Source organism: Gadus morhua, chromosome 16, assembly GCF_902167405.1.
Source record: "Gadus morhua chromosome 16, gadMor3.0, whole genome shotgun sequence".
NCBI lineage: Eukaryota > Metazoa > Chordata > Actinopteri > Gadiformes > Gadidae > Gadus > Gadus morhua.
The window spans coordinates 12732493-12751584 of record NC_044063.1 but is presented as its reverse complement, the minus strand read 5'-3'; the positions used below and the strand labels follow the sequence as shown (position 1 = coordinate 12751584).

Sequence of the window (19092 nt, the reverse complement as noted above, 5' to 3'; positions counted from 1 at the left end):
ACGGTTAGGTAATCCCATCCGTCACCTGAACAGGTCAGGTGACACTGGCAATGATTAAATGTATTTTAATATCAAACTGTAAACGTGCCTCTGGGGACTATAATAGGACCAATAATGTTCCAAATGTGATTAAAAAAAAAGGCTATCCCTCACACACAAACAAATAACACATGGACATCATCTGTGGAAGCTGCTCTTTATTTGAAAAAGAAAGAAAAGACCTCAGTCATCGTTTTGCTACACATTCTAATTACATAAAGAAAAATAGCTGCGTTAAGACCAACGCAGAGAATCCTGAATCCAACTTAGGTAGAGTCAAATTTGATTGAATTGCTTTCATATTTCATACATCTTTCCATCCCCGCTGAGTGAACAGTCATTATTTTTTTAATATATACAAAGAGCACCGATCAACAGTGCTCCGCCCCGCCCTGTTCCACTGGATCTCTATACAATTAAATTTACATCCAAACTGTGACCCCTTCCTCCATCCCGACGTCCCACGACCATATTCGGCCTTTCCCCTTCCGCCGACTCCTCCAGCGGGGGTCGGCGAGAAGAGGGGCGTGGCCGACGCAGAAAGATGTGTGCAACATGAAGACAACTCTTTCACATTCAGAGTAAAAGGCAGCCATGAGTACGGTCAGTGAGTCAATGGCATGCCAAGCTTAAAGCAAAACGGAGCCCACCCATTTCCCCATTGTGATGCTTCTGATATCGTGGATGACGTATCTCCCCCCCCCCCCCCTCCCCGCTCCCCACTAGACAGAAAATGTTTCCATTGCAAAAAACCCTAGGCACAGAATTGTCTATATACTGTAGGTAACTGACTCAAACTCTACACCCTGCACTCGAAGTACAACGGAGATGGTGAAATATTTTTATCTAGTAAAAATTGTCCTTAACACAAAAACTGGAGAATATTTAGTGCTCTATCATTCCGCTTAATAGGTGTAATTTAATATAATAGCTATTTTTTTTTTACTCTACCTCTCAATAATACAGTCTGAGATCCATATTTAAAGGTGAAGCAACCCCACAGGTGTTCAATGTAGTGTACATTTTACAGCCCCAGCCCCGCCCCCCCCCCCCCCCCCCCACCCCCAAAGTCTTAAATCAATAATCATAAATAAATACAAACAACACACAAGGAATGTCTACTGTAAACACGGTAAAAAAGACAAAAACTAAACAGGTGTAAACGTCATTAGCATCACTACTCGGTGACAGTTAAATTACCGGAGGAGGAAATCGATGATGATGACGATGATGGAGTTCTGATGAAGAAAGGTTAAAAGGGGACTCCGCTTGATTTTCCCGCCACATCCCTCCTCCTCAGCGTCACCCCTTCCCCCCCCCCCTCCCCCTCCCTTTCCCGCTTAAGGAGAACAACAAGCTTTTTTTTTTTGTCCAACCAACACCGTATACATAAACATGATAAACAGTTTCTCAGCACCCATAACTATCTTTACAGGTTACACTGTAAAATGGGTGAGGAGCGACCCTCAACATTGGGGAGGGGAGGGGAGGGGAGGGGTAGAGGGGGAGAGGGGAGCAGGTGGAGGGGGCGGTTGGACAGCAGCATCACTTGAAGTCTTGGGGACAAATTTGCGTAATAATCGAACGGGCCAGCAGGGGTTTTGTCCAATATGTCGTTCGGAGACGGTTGCCATGGTTTCGGACAGTCATTGCCGACCACTCTGTTCGTGACATGTCTTGTATTCGAAAGTGTGTGTGTGCGTGTGTGTGTGTGTGTGTGTGTGTGTGTGTGTGTGTGTGTGTATGTGTTAATGTGTGTGTGTGTGTGTGTGTGTGTGTGTGTGTGTGTGTGTGTGTGTGTGTGTGTGTGTGTGTGTCGGTGTGTGTCGGTGTGTGTGTGTGTGTGGGTCGGGTTGGAGGAGGTTTCTCTGAAGAGTTGGACAGCGTCGTAGACAGAGCCCGGCACTAAGTGCTTGGTCCTCACAGAGACTCTCCCAGCCACCATTACATGAACTGCATCTGGGGAGAGGGGAGACATTAGGTCACACTTATTTAATAGACATTGGCTGATTTCTTATATGGCTTAATCAATTGCGTACCATTTTCTTTCGTCACAAATGTGACACAAAAATTGTGATAGGGTTTTCTAAGTCTAATCAATTAATGTATAATATGGCCAATAAGACTAGCTAGCAAAGTTGTACATTGATCATTGTGTTTGGATATTAGTTGGATATTAGTTGAAAATGTAGTGGCTTTGTAATAGACAATGATCTGAAATGTTCCAAAACGAGAATAAAACACAAACGAAAACACAACCAGGTGAGACATTAACGATAACGATAAAACAAGGTTTGAGTAAAAAATGTGGAGGTTGAAAGACAGGAAGTAACGAGGAGAAACGAAAGGAGAGAAGATAAAGAGCATGAGCAATCCCATGCGTTCGAGTGCGTCAGCGCGAGAGAGAGAGAGAGAGAGAGAGAGAGCGAGAGAGCGAGAGAGCGAGAGAGAGAGAGAGAATGAGCGAGAGAGAGAGAGAGAGCGAGAGAGGGAGAGAATGCGTGAGAGAGAGAGAGCGAGAGAGAGAGCTGTACCTAGAGAGAGACGGGTCTACAAGAAATCCTTGAGAGAGAGCTGTGCAAATGGGTCCTGTCCCGGAGCGCGGAGAGGACTCTGGCTGGAGGGACTAGAGGCCGCAGAAGGCTACGACAGCAGGAAAGAAGGAGGAAACGAGGGGGCATAGAGGGGGGGAGGGAGAGGGAGGCGACGGGGAGGGGGGCGACGGGGGGGCAACAGCAGTCAGTTAAAAATACATATGTATAAAGGGGGCGGAGCCAAGAGATTAGTCAGGAGTACGGACGCCATGGTGACAACACGAGAAGACAGAAGGCAGAAAGGAAGTGAAGGAGAGATAAACAAGGGTAGTCAAGACGAAGGACGGATGGACGATCCAGCGCTTCCTTCTCCGGAGGAGGGAATAAAGGGGCCCAGTGTTGGGGTTAGCGTCGGAGGCCACATCATACACACTCACACCACCACACACACTGGGCTGTCACCACGATGGGATCATGACACGTGACACCAGTGAACACAGGGCAAACGAACCGGTCAACGATGGACAATCCTGGCCCTTTTTTTTTTTTAACAGACGTTCACCACGGCAACCGAACGTGTGAAGGTGTCCTGAGCCAAAGTGCTCACTCGTACCTGCGCGCTGGACACAGAGCCGAATGGGTTAGGGGGCCGCATGATGGGCTGGCTGTACATCATGGTGGATTGGGTCATCATCCCCATGGAGCCCATGGGTGGGGGCTGCGGCAGAGGGAGGGCAGAGGGGGGGGGGAGGTTAGTGCTGATGTTTTACATTTCCCTGTGTTTCTCTGTGTCATCCGATCCTGGTTTTATGACGTTGCATTGTAACGGAGCCTTGTTATTTGTTAGCATGAAAAGTGGGCTTTAGAGTTGGCTTTTGTCAAAATAATGCAAACAAGACTTAATTTGTGCAGCCCTTAATCAAAGGTACAGTCTCAAAGGGCTTAACATGCCGTGTGTTTATGATGCCCCCGACACTAAAAAAAAAAACATGAAACAGATTAATCGAAACAAACATTGATTTGTTAAATGACGATAACTGTTAGGGGTGACAGTGTGTGAACCGTGGTGGCGGGGGGGGTGAACGCCACTTACCATGCCGTATCCCATCATGTTCGTTGGCGTCGTGGCGGGGTAGGCCATGACAGACGTGGGCTACCGGAGAGAGACACAACACAATACAGCCGATAAGGAGACACACTCGTGGCACAGAACGTTCTGTCACACCAACAAAAGCCTCGGAAAAAACGGCGCCATCGGCGAAGGCCGTAGCGTCCTTCTTTCTCAGACGATAGTTAATGTATAGCGCGGGGAGGGGGGGGGGGAGGGCTGCTACGATGACAGGGGCCTTTGTGTGATCACCATGGAGACGGGGTTCCAGGTCGTGGAGGGCGCAGCCTTGGGCTGCCAGTTGGTGCCTCCCGTCAGCCTCTTCTCCCCCGGCTGACTCCAGTGGATGTCACTGTGGGTTCAGACATGCTAATATTAGCCACGGCTCCGGGCTAGCTGCAGCTCCCGGACGCTGGCCCACAGCGCTGATGTTTGTTTGTTTGTATGTTGTCGCGTAGCTAAGCGACGGCGGAATAAAAAAAAGGTCACACTCGTGACACTATTTATATGGTCGTTGGGGGGGTTGCGTGTGTGCGTGTGTGTTTGCATGTGTCCTTGCATGAGCTTGGGCAGTCAAGCGTGTGTGTGTGTGTGTGTGTGTGTGTGTGTGTGTGTTTGTGTGTGTGTGTGCGCATGTGCGTGTATGTGTTTTTGCCCATGTATGTGTGTGTGTGTGTGTGTGTCAATTCATGAATGTGTGTCCAACCATATATGTGTGTATTTGTGTTGACATGTGTGTTTTTCTTTGTGTCCACTCATGTCTTTGGGGTGCCACTTACTTTTTCGAGGTTCCATTTCCGATGCCGAGGTCTGTGGGAAGAGAGCGAGGTGTGAGCAGAGTGATGGTCTTTGGACGTGACAGCACGGTGTGATTTGTTTATCGTGATTTGTTGGTCTGCTGACATGGATTATGTAACACGATGTTGCGCATCATACGATAATCTCCGCTTATCGTCTCCTCTCCTACGCGCGTCCACTGAGATTGCTTTGATAGTGTGGCGTTTAAAAAAGAATGTACTATCATATTACCCTTAATACAAAAACAGATATATCACGGTACGGAGACGTTCAGTGCCATTATCAAGATAAGAATGTGGGAAGAGAGATATAAAACATCCCTTGACAGAAAGACAAGGATAAAGGGAATGGTAAATCACAGGAACTAGACTCGGATACTCACTGCCCACGAGGTTAGCCAGGGAGGAGTCAAGGTCGTCTGACACCAGCCGGTCTTGGTTCGTCATGGAACACAGACCCTGGCTGGACCCCGCAAGAGTTGGCTTCAGGATGCTCCCGGAGATATCTGGCAAGGTAACAGATGGTGGTTCTAACACATATATATATATATATACATATAAACCAGCGGCAACACATCAGCCATGACAGGCTAATGTATATATGTATCCTAATTGGCTAAATACAGTGCCGCTTCGACGATCAGGAAGCCTGTACCATTGCTCAGGAAGGACAGCAATTCATATCTTAATCTTTGGTGTTAATGTTTGTGCGTGCATTGGGTGGATGTGCGTTTACATAATTTGCATAGATGAATATGCGTTTCCTGGAGTGTATTCAACGTTGGGCTGACACGACGCCCTGGCCTGACTATCAAGGTCGTGACCCATTTCTCAAAATATGACAAAACAACAAACAACCGTGACTTCATTTAAATACTGTTACGTGACCCTCTCCCTTTGGAAAACATGTTTTTGTATCGACTGCGGTGAGACGGAATGGGGCCTGGAATCTGCCCTGTTTGAACTCAAACAACCTGGAGCCCTACCTCGAGTACACAGAAACCACATTAAATATTAAACCCCATGTCAGTTCCAGGGCTCTCTCCCTGGGTGTGTGTCTGAGGCCCCGTTCACACGAAGCCGATTTCATGGCGAAACCGCAAAGGTCTTGTACGGTTCAGCCTTCCGTACAAACGAAGCCGGTGAATCCGCTGACCGAAACCGCAAACTTCTGAAACCACCCTCGGAGGTGGTTTCAAATCTACCCGGTTTCGTTTTGGATTCGTGTGTACGCCTGAAACCGACTGAAACCGCAAACCATGATGTCATCGCCCCACCCCTCGACCTCCTAGCCAATGGCTCTTAAGCCCGCGGAGTCTCAGAAATCACATGCGAGCATGCGCATAAGGGCAGCCTTTATGCGCATGCTCGCCTCTTCTTCTTATTTCATTTCTTCTGGATTTCTGTACCAGAAGAGGCGCCCCTTATGGGCCTGGAATGTGTACTACAGCGTTTCTACAGATCTACCCGGTTTCGCTTGGCTTCGTCTTTACGGAGATACTTCGAAACCGGATAGATCGAAACCGTAACGGTTTCGCCCGTTTCGGCTTCGTGTGAACGGGGCCCGAGTGTGTCCTCACCGTCAGAAACCAGGACGTTGCCGCCGGCCGCTTTGGCTCCAAACACCGACTCAAAGTCGACCTGCAGGCCCCCGGACGGGGTGGGCTGCTGGGAGGCAGGCTGTGGCGTGGAGTACCCTTTAGGGGAGCGAGAGACACAGCAGGAGGGGGTGAGGGAACGCCGTTAGAAAACCACCACCGGCGCACCATTTCAGAATAAATCTCAAGACGTCATGGATGGATGCTAGTCATGGATGCTATCAGGGCTGGGCGAATTTTGATCGCGATTTCGATCATAGCGTCAAACGATCACAAAATTAACATAATCTAGTTATTTATTTTTGTATATATTTTCTTTTATTTAATGTTTATAGAAAGGGCAGAACAGCTGGATACATATCTGTATTTTAGATTTTCTTTTTAAGGCGATTTTCAAAGTTCCTTTTGTTATTTTGTGTATTTTTTTAAGGCGAATTTTCAAGGTTCTCAGTTCCAAAGTTTTTTTGGGGAGAGACATGCTGAATAAATACAACATGTTTTCAAACTCAAAAATAATCGTTTGAATAATCGTGATTTCAATATTGACCAAAATAATCGTGTTTATGATTTTTCCCATAACCGAGCAGCCCTAGATGCTATGTACATAGACAACAGCGACCTACGACCTAGCCACTGGATTATAACCACCTGACTGGGGTTGTTTTAAACCAGGCTGCTGTGTGTGTCACTCTCTGTACTCTGTGTTATGAGGGGTAACAAATCACAGCTGAGCTTTAAAAATAAACTGGGATGGCCGTGATTAAAGTGAACCCCTCCGACGTGGGGCTTCTACCCCTCTCCTAGGGGAGGTCTGGCTGGAGCTCTGTCCTGGGCGTACAGCTAGGTACAATACCTCTGAATAGACCTGCTACGGCAGAGGACTCGGTGGGGTAGGGAGGCTGGTGGTGGTGCTGGGGACCTGGCGCTGGACCACAGAAGGAGTCTGACGCCGGAAGCAGAAAGTAGGAAGTAGAAAGAAAGAGGAGACAGACCAATAGAGAAGGGATTTCAGGACAGTGCCGGTAAACGAGCCAGGGCAGAAAGAAAAACAGCGGGAGAAGATAATTAAATAAGGGAAGGCTGATTTTAATTCAAGGTTTAAGATCAATTTGGTTAATTTTAAGTAGCAGAGACAGAATAGCCTATGGGAGGGAGGATATCAGGGATTTATATCCAGTTCTGCAATCAATTAAGGGATAGCAAAGGCAGGTTAAACCACCTAGATGAGGGTTGTATCAAAACGTTTTATAAGGTCCATGGGATTGTATTGGGTAAAACAAAATAAAGAAACACCCTATGTTTACCAAGTGGGGAAACATAGGCTTAGATGGGGGTCCATCAAAGTACCTGACATGGAGTGTTCTATCCGCACTGTACGTTTGTAATTGGTTGAAACGGACGAGTTTGTGTCAATAAAGGGATTGTAACGATCTGGAGGATCAAACATAGTGTTGGTCAAAGAAAAAACAGATTTCAACTTATTACCTCTATGGTTATTGCTTTATATTTCTATAGATCTAGATCTATATTTCTGCATATATCACGTTGTGTCGTATGGCCGGAGATGGGAGGGTAGGAGGGGTTCTACTGGGAGTTGGTACACGCCCACATGTCTTTCTGATTGGCTGAATGCACAGTATTCTGTGACCATTAAAATTGGCATGAATTATTAAATAAATATAAATAACATTAAAGACGAGGAAGAAAGAGATAATAATAATAAGATAATAACCAGGAAAACTTTACACACAGATATAGCTTATTAACGCTCCAAATCGAGCTTCACACATTAACCATGCATGTGAGACACTGAGCATTGCTACGGACAAGTAACACCAGTGGGGCTACAGGAGAGACAAGAGGGGTTTTGGGGGGATAGACAAAAAAAAGGCCTTTTACCGCCAAACATTTCATGGGCGGACGTCCTAGAGGGAAAGCTAACACCGTCCGAAGACACGACAGGTATGTGCGCGGCATCGACAACGATTTTTGAGAGGAAAGGGTTAAGGTTTGGCATGGAGTCGTCCCCAGCTTCGGCAGAGGTGAAAGGATCTAGGAAGGCACAGAGAGGAAGGGAGGACACAGAGAGAGAGAGCGAGTGAGAGAGACAGGCAGAAGTAAACGAGAAGGTAAGAGGGGTGGACATCAGAGAGCATGCACAACAGGTCAGAGTAGATCAGTAGGAGGGCTGGTTGAAGTTGATTGTGGAGATGGGGGGGTGTTGCGACGTGGTGGGGCATGGGTCCTTACCTGCCCAGGCAGTCGCTACTGGGAGGCCCGCAGAGCCAGACTGCATGGAGGGCTGGAAGGTGGACTGCAGGTCGAACAGGTCGCTCTCCATCTTCAGAGCACTGCGGGAAGGAAAACGCCCTGTCACCTCAACCGTCGATCAAAACACCCATGATATCATTTGGAATTGGTTAGAAATAAGAAAACTAAAGCTAAGTACAATGTAAGATGTGGCGTTATTAAGTATTATATGGTGCGCTTAAGAGCCACAGTTTCATAAAAAAAAAGCTTTTACTCAAGATTTATATATGGACATAAAGAGTGCATGCAACCACCGAAATATTCCCGGATTTTCATCGGCATAAATCAAGTAAATACCTTTCAGGCAAGTGTTAAATCGCGAATCTTTCGCTTTAAAAAGCACAAACGATCGATTCTATCTACAGAGCCACTAATGAGTGTACCCGTTGGAGCAGCTGGGGGTGGAGAAGAGGTCGATGGCCGGGGCTGTGCTGATGGTGCCCCCTGTGGTGGAGACGGGCGACGTGTCGGTCGTGGCGAAAGAGGGCCTCTTAGACAGCTCCTTCAGCCTCTGTTCCTAAGAAAAGGACAAGTTTCAGAACCTCCAACGAAAGCCACCATGGCGGTCGCGTTTTGACGCCCTTGTTATTGTGTACTGCGGTTGCTATGGGGTGTCGTGTGGTTGTTTGTTTGTTTTCCTGGTTAAACTCACGCCGAGTGACACACTTTGGATTACTTTCCCCTCCCTTGTGATCTGTTGAACTTTAATTATGCATATTACATTGCAAATACTGCTGCAAATACCGTATTTGTATTCCTATTGATTGTCTCATACCCTTTGTTGCATATTTGTATTTATTGCCCTGAATAAATGCTAACAGCTGCACCAAGATGAAAACCCTGAACAATTTATACTTTGGCAAAAAAAACAGTTCTGAGTCCTTTCAACCACGGCCGTACCTTAAGCGCTTTGAGCCGAGCCTGCTCTTCCTCCAGAGCCGCTTGCTTCTCCCGCTCGTCTACCTTAGTGAACGACATCCCCGTGCTCGCTAGAGACGACACCGCGTTGGACAGGGTGCTCGCCCTGGAGACCAAAAAACACATTTGTATAACATTTGTGTATTTGAGGACTGAATTGTGAATACTGTATTGGAGAGTGTCCCAACACCATCTCTCTAGTAAATTGCTTATGACATTAACGTTAACATTTAGCATACGATTTTATCAAAAGCGACCTACAAAAAGTACATTTGTCAGAAGAGAAACAATATATTGCTGTCGGTACAGTAAGGATGTTCATAGAACCAAGTGCCAAGCACTAACAATTGTTAGGTTAACCCCTGTATACAACAAAGGGTTGTATACAGGGTAGGAGAAGATGCTACACAATGCTATGTACTATTTTTAAGTGCAAGTGTACGCACACAATAAGTGCGCACATTAAGTACCAGGACGTACAACATACAATAAGTGCATTGGAGTGGTGTGAGCTCATTCCTTGTTTAACAGCACAAAATGTTAGGATGGTCCTGGGCCAAAAAGGTTCAGGGAACTGAAGCCGGAGACCGGAGAAGCACCTACCTGCTGGCAGCGGTGGAGTCTTTGACCTTCTTGCCCTCTAAGGAGGCCAAGTGCTGCTCCAGGGCTTCCAGGAGACTGCTGGGAGCCTGGCGGGCCAAGAGCACCAAGTTAGCATCGATCTCACACCATGAACATCTGTCTGTTTGGGCATCAAGAACTGCTGAGCCAGGGGTGGGCAAGGCAATGTTAGGGGGTTTCTATGTAGTTCTTCTAAGGACTAAAGACTAAAAATGCTACACTATACTAACAACGTGTTGACAAGTGACTATGGTGCCCTTCTGTGCATTGAAGTCAAGTTAAATGTTAAGAAATGGCAAAAACGTTGAGTTATGAGTTAGCCCACCGCTGTGCAATGATTGCATTCCAGCTGAGAAGCCACTTTGGATGAGCGAGGAAGACGACGTATGTGAAATGAGGCACCTCACAACTTGGCCATCACGGAGCCGATCCAATGTCCAAGCAGCGTGGCTCGGACATTGGTCGCTGTAACAATGCCCATTGGGGCAGCCATTGTCAACATGAGCTACATGGGGGGGGGGGGGTACACCTCATGGGACACAAAGTGAATTACATGATTTACCACGGAGAGACTTTTTTCCTTCAACTGTTTTTCACCACGATGTAGGAGAGACAGAGTCAGAGCAGGAGCATGCAAAGAGACAACACTAAAGCAAGTCACAGACACCGAAAGAAGAGTGAGATGATAGTACTTACACAAACTGTGAACTAAAGTGGAAAGATAAAGGGAAAATACAGAATATAAAGGTGGTGACTAGCAGTGACCAGTTATGTGTGTGTGCGTGTGTGTGCGAGTGTTTGTGTGTGCCTGTGTCGTTGTTACAGTATGGGATAGAGGGTGACTTGTTTAAACTTACAATTGACATACCCCAATATGTACACTTCGATTAGAATGTAGGGCTTGTAATACACATGGTGAAGACACACAAGTTCTGACTGCAGTAGCAGGCCTTCTCATCTGAATTAGTCAGCTCACCGAAAGCTTGCCTTTATCACCTTTATTTAATGTAAAAAGGTGGAAGAGAGAGAGCGCTAAAAGACACAAACAAATAGAAAAGAAGTAGAGGAAGACTTGGAGGAAAAAGGGTCTTTGTTGGCGACATGCGATAAAGAATATCATGCAGTGTCTTATCTTGAAGGAACATTTGTACAGGGTGGGGTGTATGCATTTTGTTCAGTATGTAGACTGTTTCTAGGCAAACGTTCTAGGCAAAATAATTGAAAGAAACATAGAGTGAAAGAAAGAGGTTCTGCCTTATCTTTGTACAGCCCAAAAGAAAAAGGTACTAGGCAGCATATCGCTGTACGTTGCCTGTGTAGGCCTGCTGCAAGTCTGATACCAACTACTGCTCCGGCGTTTTTATGCTTACCTGAGAAAGATCCGGAATGTCCCCTCGATCAATTCCCACCTGCTGTTAAACGGAAAACAGAATTGATTGATATATATTGGCTTAGCATCATCACACAATCAATGTACTGTTCCCTTTTCTAGCCAAGTAATAATGGCATCTAAATTTCATTTATACAATTCATTTATACGTTCAATAAAACCTAAGAGCATCGTTTGATAGCTACCTCCGCTACTTTGAGGAACTCTGATATCCGGGTCATTCTGGTGAGAAACTTCTTGTAGATGTCCAAGCCTTCTTTACACTGGGTCTTCTTCATGTCAAAGTATTTTTCTGCATTTGTAACAAACAAAGGTACTTCTTAGTCTTTGGAACATACAACATGGATATGTCTTAGTGTATTACTAAGAGGCAATGTCCACTTTGACTTAATAGAACAAAAGTTGGTTAATGGGGGGATAAAAGCTATCCTGTAATTACTCTTACCAAGCAGGTTGATAATCCCTTCGTTGTACGCAGCGAAGAGCCGGATTGAGTCTTTGAACAGGAGCATGAACGCAGCATTGATGACTCCATTAGTGAGCTCATTGGCATTGACCTGAAGGAGAGGAGACCAGAGTGAGTTCACAATCAGCTTGTGCATTTGCAGTCTTTGCAGACAGAATTACAGAGCAAGGGTGATCGAAAAACCACTGACTCACAGAAACTCTTATCAGACTATTTTTACCATCTTGAATCCCTGGAAATACTATCTCTAATAACAATTCCTGACTCATTTTAACAATGAAATTAACATTTTGTTTGTACATTAATGTAGTCTACAATTAAATCTATATTACTTCCCTATCCATTACGAATGATTATTTATTAATATTTATTTGTCTGTCAAAAATAGTTTGACATATGATTGCCTTATAATTACAGTGCCGCCAACCCTAGGGAAGAACGGAATCCAAATGTATTTTGACTTATGTAGCATGCCTTGCAAAGACGCCAATGGCGTAAAGAATATATATTTAAACTTCATGCAAATGAACCTTGCCCAGTGGTTGGGAACTTAAAAAAAGAACTCATGCAGTAGCATCTGGTTTCTCCTTACACTACTCACGTTGAAGTCCAGTAGGGCATCCATCTGGTTCTGGATGATAGGGATGGTCTTGAGCAGCTTTTCTGTGTTCATCATCCTCATCACTCCATCCACCCTGCATAGAGTAGAAGTAGTAGTGGAAGAGTGGGTGGGAAGGGGTCAGGAGAGAAGACACGCCCACCAGATAAAGGTAGCAAAGAGAGTAAGAGAGAGAGGGGATTGAGAAATATTCAGCATCAGACAATTTTTTTGTTGTACCCATATTTATAAGTAAATATCATTGACTCAAAAGCTAAAAATCTTTTAAAAGCCATTAAGTGTTTTGTAGTTTTCAATTCTTACCCTCGCTTTACTTTGGTGAAGTCAAAGGCCACCTGTCGATAGGAGACTGCCTTCTCGTTGAGGTAGCGACTATACCTCCGGATAAATGTGGACATGTCATACCCTGCAAGAGACATCACAGATATTAGTCCCTCTGACTCCAAAACGACTCATGCATGCACTTAACTGTATAACAAGTAAACATCCGGAAGCTAATTGATTGATTGAAGATGAGTGTGTCGTTTACCTTGTAGCCCACTTTTATCCAAAAAATTACTGAGGTTGAACAATGTATTCCTTGAAGCCAAGTACTGGACAAAACGCTGTTACGAAACAAAAATAAAATGACAGCCATTGATTATAGTTTAGTTTTCTGTAAGCTATGGTGCTTTTGATGATATACTTGGCAGTTGACATTTTAGATACAGCAAGCAGTAAAAATCGGACAGTAAATACTCGTTGTATTGACCGGGCTCACCTCATTGCCATAGACCATGAGGTGTTGTGTGGTGATGAGGGACTTGAAGACCACCACCCAGCTGGTGTTGGTGGTCCGCTCAAACAGTGAGTCCGCCAGCTGAGGAATGTTCACATTCATCTCGTTGGTGCAGTGGATCAGATCTGAGTAACAACACAATGGCCAGGAACTTAGTGCTTTGTAAACAGGAGAATAGTTACACGGTGATTCACCAGTTCTCATTTTAAATAGGCCCAATTGTTCATTATATCATGGACGTCATGGATCATCATGTGATGTGCCTCTCCAAAAAAAATCTCACTTTAGTCTCAGAAATTTGCTTGTTACAAGGCTGGACACCCGCCCATCACATCATCGCAAACACATATTATATGCCCGTTTATTACTGGTCTTTGAACCCTGGCCAGGAACTAAATTAGTATCACCCCAATTCATGTAGGCCTAGCACAAATAACCCAATATCCTGATAATCATAAAATAACTTTATGTCCAGGTCATAATGCAGGGCCTTAGATTAGTGTGCAGTCCAAACATCCAGAATAGACACAATATATCTGTGCCTGGGAAACCTTATTAAACCAAGCATTATCTTTCATATCAGTGTTGTTGCAAGGTCAGGGAACATATATATACATAATACATATATTATTGTCGTATATTAATATACTGATATGCAGCCTTAATCATTATTAGACTAAATGATTAAAAAATTCCACAGAGGGTTTTGATTCCTACCATTTGCATTCTGCCATATCACCTGGCCCACTCGTTAATAAATGTCCTATACCGATGCATGGACATTTTTTGAAAGCAATAGGAATAGAATGAATTCAGATTAGGATGGAATGAGTTAACTTTTTTTAATTGATTGCCACTCACTAGTAGTAATTACTGCTCTAGAAACTATGGCTGTCATAATGTATAGCTGTGTCGTGTCATCAAACGCATGTCACCATCAGAACAAGGGATGTCAAAAACTCCCTAAAGATGAGTACATCATTACAATGATTATGTTGAGAATGCCATAGCATTTGATGTCTGGAAGACAAGTGCATTAATGTGTCATAATGCATGGCTTTTCTAATGCCAGTTCCTCCTTACAAAAAAACATATTTTCTCTTTGCGTTCATCCCAAAGAGTGCTAGTTTATCGATGCGAGCACGAACAGCAAATCCAGGGGGGCTGCTATTGGCCCTGCCAGTCACTGCTGTGACAGGATTGACAGTGTAATTGGGCCTCACTTTCTGCCCTATATTTGCCAGTTTTCTGGAGTCAAAGCAGGATTTAAAGTAGGACAGGATAACCTTCCGGAATAGTAGCAGGATGAGGAGGATAGATGCCTGAATGACCCAGAGAGGGTAGCAAGCAGAGGCAGGCAGTAGGTCTATCTAAGGTTCTCAAAGTCATGCCTGTATGAGCTTGCTCTCCCAATGAACATTGAAAGCTGTTTAGTATATTAATGAGGCTAATGGAACATACACTTACACAAGATCTTGGTACTGATTTGTGTTTTCAACTGAGTGTCTTCAAGGGGTGGGCTGCCTGTTACTGTACCTGCGGACTAAACCCTGGAACAGTTTCCCATTGAGACACAGACTGTGTCAACCAACCTCATAAAAAATGTCCCTAACAACTTTTTTATACACATTGTCTCATTTTTGTCCATGCAATAAATATGTAAACTTCAGCTGCAGCCATTGTGATGTCTAATTTTACTGCATTTAGTCACATCACCTGATAAAAAACATTTGTGATTTTAAGGAGCACTGTGTTGTGTTGTATCTAAGCACAGGAATTAAGCAAAAACAAATTGCATGATCATTCATGAATTAAAACGCATTTTTTGTATAGTGAGTCCAGGAAAGAGATTTCCATTATGCAGGGCTGGGTGAGACTATAAAATTTAATTTCAATCAATATTTATATATTTCCCATCCAAATATATTGCTCTGACAAATATAAAAAATTTTAAAATTAAAATATTCTAGAAGAAAACGTAATGATAAATCAATACCTTTCCAACAACATTTCTTTAAAACTAGTGGTTTGCAACACAGCGGTGCTGACAGTGACCTAAACCCATTGTACTGTGTATGCATGAACAAGAGAGAATGGTTGTATACAGGCTCTCTGTTCTCTGTGTATAAGTAGGAGGGAGTGAGTTCGAGTCACACATTGAGTGGATAGCTATGTTTGGCTGGACCAACAATATTTCAACGCTTTGCCAGCTCCCCCTAACTCATCCCAGCCACAGCAGAGAAGACCTGCTTGGGCCAACAGGTGTGGAGGTATATCAATAGAGACTAAAGCCCTGCCACTTTAAAATACATCATGCTTGGTTTAGATAAACCACTTTCTTCAATCGCTTATCCAGTTATTCAAGTTCAATAACATTTCCTCACATTTATAGCTGCTATGTATGGAGGGTTTAAATACAGACACCACAGGCCAACGTCTTAAAAGAGAGTAGGTCAGTGACGATGAATGCATCTATATATCTATATCTATCTATATACGTTGGGACCATTCGAGTCCCAGGACATCATCTATGTCTATCACGAGCAGACTAAAATAATGTTAACTTTCTATTATGAATACCATCCTGTGGTCCTCTGACATCGTCTTAACCTGGGTAATGTGTGGTGGGGGTAGAAGAATCCTACATGTAAATAGGGAAATAATGCAATAATACTGCATAACGGATTACACCAATTTGGCCCTTGTATATAACGAGATCATAATGAGAAATGTGTCATACAGGCCGTAGCTTTATTTAGTCTGTAAAAAACAATTATGTATCTGATTGCCCCAATCACAGTGGCAACAGCTATAGATAATAATGAATAATGATGGAAGTGGAACCGGCATAGATCGCATTGTAACTTTTAATTCTAGGCCCATAACGGGCCCTGTCGGCAACTCTACATCTTAGCATCCCAAACAGCCTGTTCTGTTGTATAACAATGAGCAAAAAAGAGTCTCCTTACATTGTATACGACAAGAATGCACCAAATGCAGTCAAATTGTCATGCAATATTGTGTTATAATAAAAAAAGAACAAATCTGGTCAGTCATTGTAGACAGCGCTAAACGACTGCTACGTTAGCTAACCTGAGTTTGACAGCGATTGAATGGGGGGAATTCAACTAACGCGAACTACTTCTTACGAATACGTGACGATAATATCTTTAAGGTCGGTGTTATAAGCACTATTGCTGGGTTTACTTCAGTATTTGTAGTTTATATGGTACACAACCTCGCTTTAAAAGGGCGATTTCGCATCAAGAGTCAACAGCATAGCCTACTCTGTCGAGGCTTTGGGGCCCTGTTGGTACCGTCGCAATAACTCTGCTGTTATGCGTTTAATCCGCAGAATGGCCACACATTGGGGTTTTATTCGGGATACTTACAGTCCAAATGTTTCTTTTTGGGACCCATGATTTCGTGGGTCGTGGCCTTGCATACTGTTTTGGACACAGCCGAGCCCGTTACACTGTGCTGGGCTGCGGTGATCCGGTCCGTAATGCTCTGCCCCGACATCTTCCTTTATGGATGCAACAAAGAATTACAGACACAGCGACACACCGGCTCTCCTTCTTCTGCTGCTTTCAAAACGATCCAGGAGAACTATCCAAGCCTCCAAACCCCCGACCCCTTTCCCACCTTGGGAAATATAATGGTAAAAAAAAAAAAAAACAAGACGAACGACCAGACGAGAACCAGAGGAGGGCGTAAGAAAGAGAAGCGATCCACATAAATATGAATAAATATATAAGCTCGGCCGCTCCGTTTCCTACAATTCAAACTCCGCTTGCGAATAAATTATATTTCATAAAGCTATGGCGGTACATTTGGCAGCACAGGGTCCACTCGCTGACTCATTCGCCCCGCCGTCTCTGTCTATCGCTCATTCCGATCTCTAGATCCCGGTGCGTTTCGGTCCGTGTCGGTAGTCGCCACTCCTGCTGCTGGCTTTAAAGTGCTACATGCAGTCAGGGAAATGGCGGGCCTGCTCTGCTCTCATAGCGTAAGGGTGTTGGGTAGATGAGTGTATGACGTTCAGCACACCGGAGCCAGACTTTAGACTCTAGTATTGACTGACTCCCCTGCAATTATCTTTGGTGAAGGTGTACATTGTAATTATCCTTGAATGTGGGCCTGCACACACAATAGGCTTACACATGGGAACTTTTGGATAATGATATCCCTTCTGTGGTTGACCTATTTGTAAATGACCTCAATTCCCATACAAGAAAATCATTTGCATTAGCTCTTCACACACATGACAAAACGCACGCTACACGCTAACGATTTGTACAGACTAAGTACAGGAACACTTCCAAAAAACATTTCCAAAATCTCCAAAACAACAGTTGGTCAACAGCTGTTGCACAATCATTTACCAAATAGGGTTCTTGGACTATCAAAATTCACCGATAGTTTTGGAAACGTCAACACTTATAAGAGGACTAAATGTTATGAATAATGAAATCATATTAGTAAGGAGAGCCACAGGCTTTTCTAAAGGCAAACTACCTAGGCAATTATAGGGCGCAACCTGCCCCTGTATATATTCACAAGCAGCAAACAGGTTGTTTAGATGAACATTTTTATTCGTTGCTCATTATTGTAGACCATAACCACGATGAACATGTACTCTTATTTACTTAACACTTTTCAGCTCTCTCTCTCTCTACCCTAACCCTATCTCAGCTCCCCAAGGCCCGCCTCCTCCTTCTGAACACACCCAATCATTACCCTAACACTGAACCCCCCCCTCCCCTCAAGAAAGTCCTTCGTCCCCGAGGGGGCAAACAAAGTCTTCAAACCAGCTGGGAGACGGTGGCCTATGCCCCAGCTGGGGAATGGCAAAACTGTCTTGAGACGCCGGGTTCCTCTCTGGTGTAGCGGCAGGGGGCTGCGGGGGGACAGGGGAAGGGGGGCTCGGAGTTCGGTGTCAGGGGAGCCCCACCTCGTAAGGGGCAAGCCTCTCCCTATGCAGTGCCACTTTTCTGCCTCTAGGCGGAGGCTGATCACTGTACACCACCTCCCCAATCATTTCTAACACTCTACAGGGGCCGACCCAGTGGAAGTCCAACTGAGGCCAATGTCCCTTCTTCCTGCGGGGGCGTTATACCCATATTAGCTCCCCGGCCTAATAGAGCCGCCAGAGTCAAGCTGTTGATGTCCCTACATGCTCCCCTAGGGACATCAACTCTTTGTATGTGCCGGCTCAGGTCAGGGATGTTGTTGGTCTTTGTCCCCGAGCTCTTGCGCCTGCAGACTCGGAAGAGGACTCGGAGGTTCCATTCTTCATCCACCCTCCTCACATCAAGGCAGATAGCTTCAATGCCTCATTCCCCCTTGACCCTCAGAGGACATTGAGGGCTGACCAATTTGAAATATCCTGTGCACCCAAGCGAGTCAAAAGAGACACTACCCAGCAGTACACTATTGACATCATAAGCAAAGACCTTGCGGAGGGAAGGCTGGCCAACAGAGTCTCAGCTTCCCTCTGGAAGATGATTGTGTTCCAGCCTCTGCTTGACTACACTCATCAGAGCCATCCTTGGAAGGGATGACATCAAAGGAACCCGCCTCAATGCAGATCTCCTGGTATATTGGCCCTGTGACAAAGTCCTTGACAATTCCTTCCATGGGAGAACCAGACGCTCTGTCCTCCTGTAAGAAGAGGAAACATTGGCATGTTCATGAACCCCTACACTTCTGACTTCACCAAGGGGGTCTAGCGGTAGGTTTGTCCTGATCAATACAGAAGAGGGCACCTATCTAGGCTGCATTGCTTCAAATCAAGCCCCAACCGAGGTTCACACCTCAAAGAGCACCCTGCAACACGAGGAAGCAGTGGGCAATGAGGACATCCTCCACAACCTCAGGCTAGCTGTCCATTACGGAGACATCAAAATGGGCT

General features: G+C 44.9%; 1 protein-coding gene across 18 annotated transcripts; it reads right to left on the bottom strand.

Moving 5' to 3' along the window:
* Positions 1-180: 180 nt before the first annotated feature.
* picalmb (phosphatidylinositol binding clathrin assembly protein b) lies at positions 181-17196 on the bottom strand. Of its 18 annotated transcripts, none has more exons than XM_030380916.1 (24): positions 16571-17196; positions 13161-13303; positions 12930-13005; positions 12704-12806; positions 12374-12476; positions 11761-11872; positions 11501-11607; positions 11296-11337; positions 10622-10633; positions 9908-9993; positions 9287-9410; positions 8770-8897; positions 8327-8427; positions 7976-8128; positions 7424-7507; positions 6930-7019; positions 6059-6175; positions 4862-4984; positions 4461-4491; positions 3934-4033; positions 3667-3726; positions 3187-3291; positions 2574-2682; positions 181-1998 (listed from the first exon to the last, which is right to left on the bottom strand). In XM_030380916.1, exons 1-23 carry the CDS (start codon positions 16698-16700, stop codon positions 2590-2592), a joined length of 2223 nt encoding a protein of 740 aa, XP_030236776.1. In that variant the 5' UTR covers positions 16701-17196; the 3' UTR covers positions 181-1998; positions 2574-2589. The 18 variants fall into 18 exon arrangements, with proteins under 18 accessions (XP_030236776.1, XP_030236775.1, XP_030236777.1 ...); XM_030380915.1 differs by having other exon boundaries at positions 8770-8903; positions 16571-17195; XM_030380917.1 differs by having other exon boundaries at positions 8770-8903; positions 12383-12476; positions 16571-17194.
* Positions 17197-19092: the final 1896 nt, after the last annotated feature.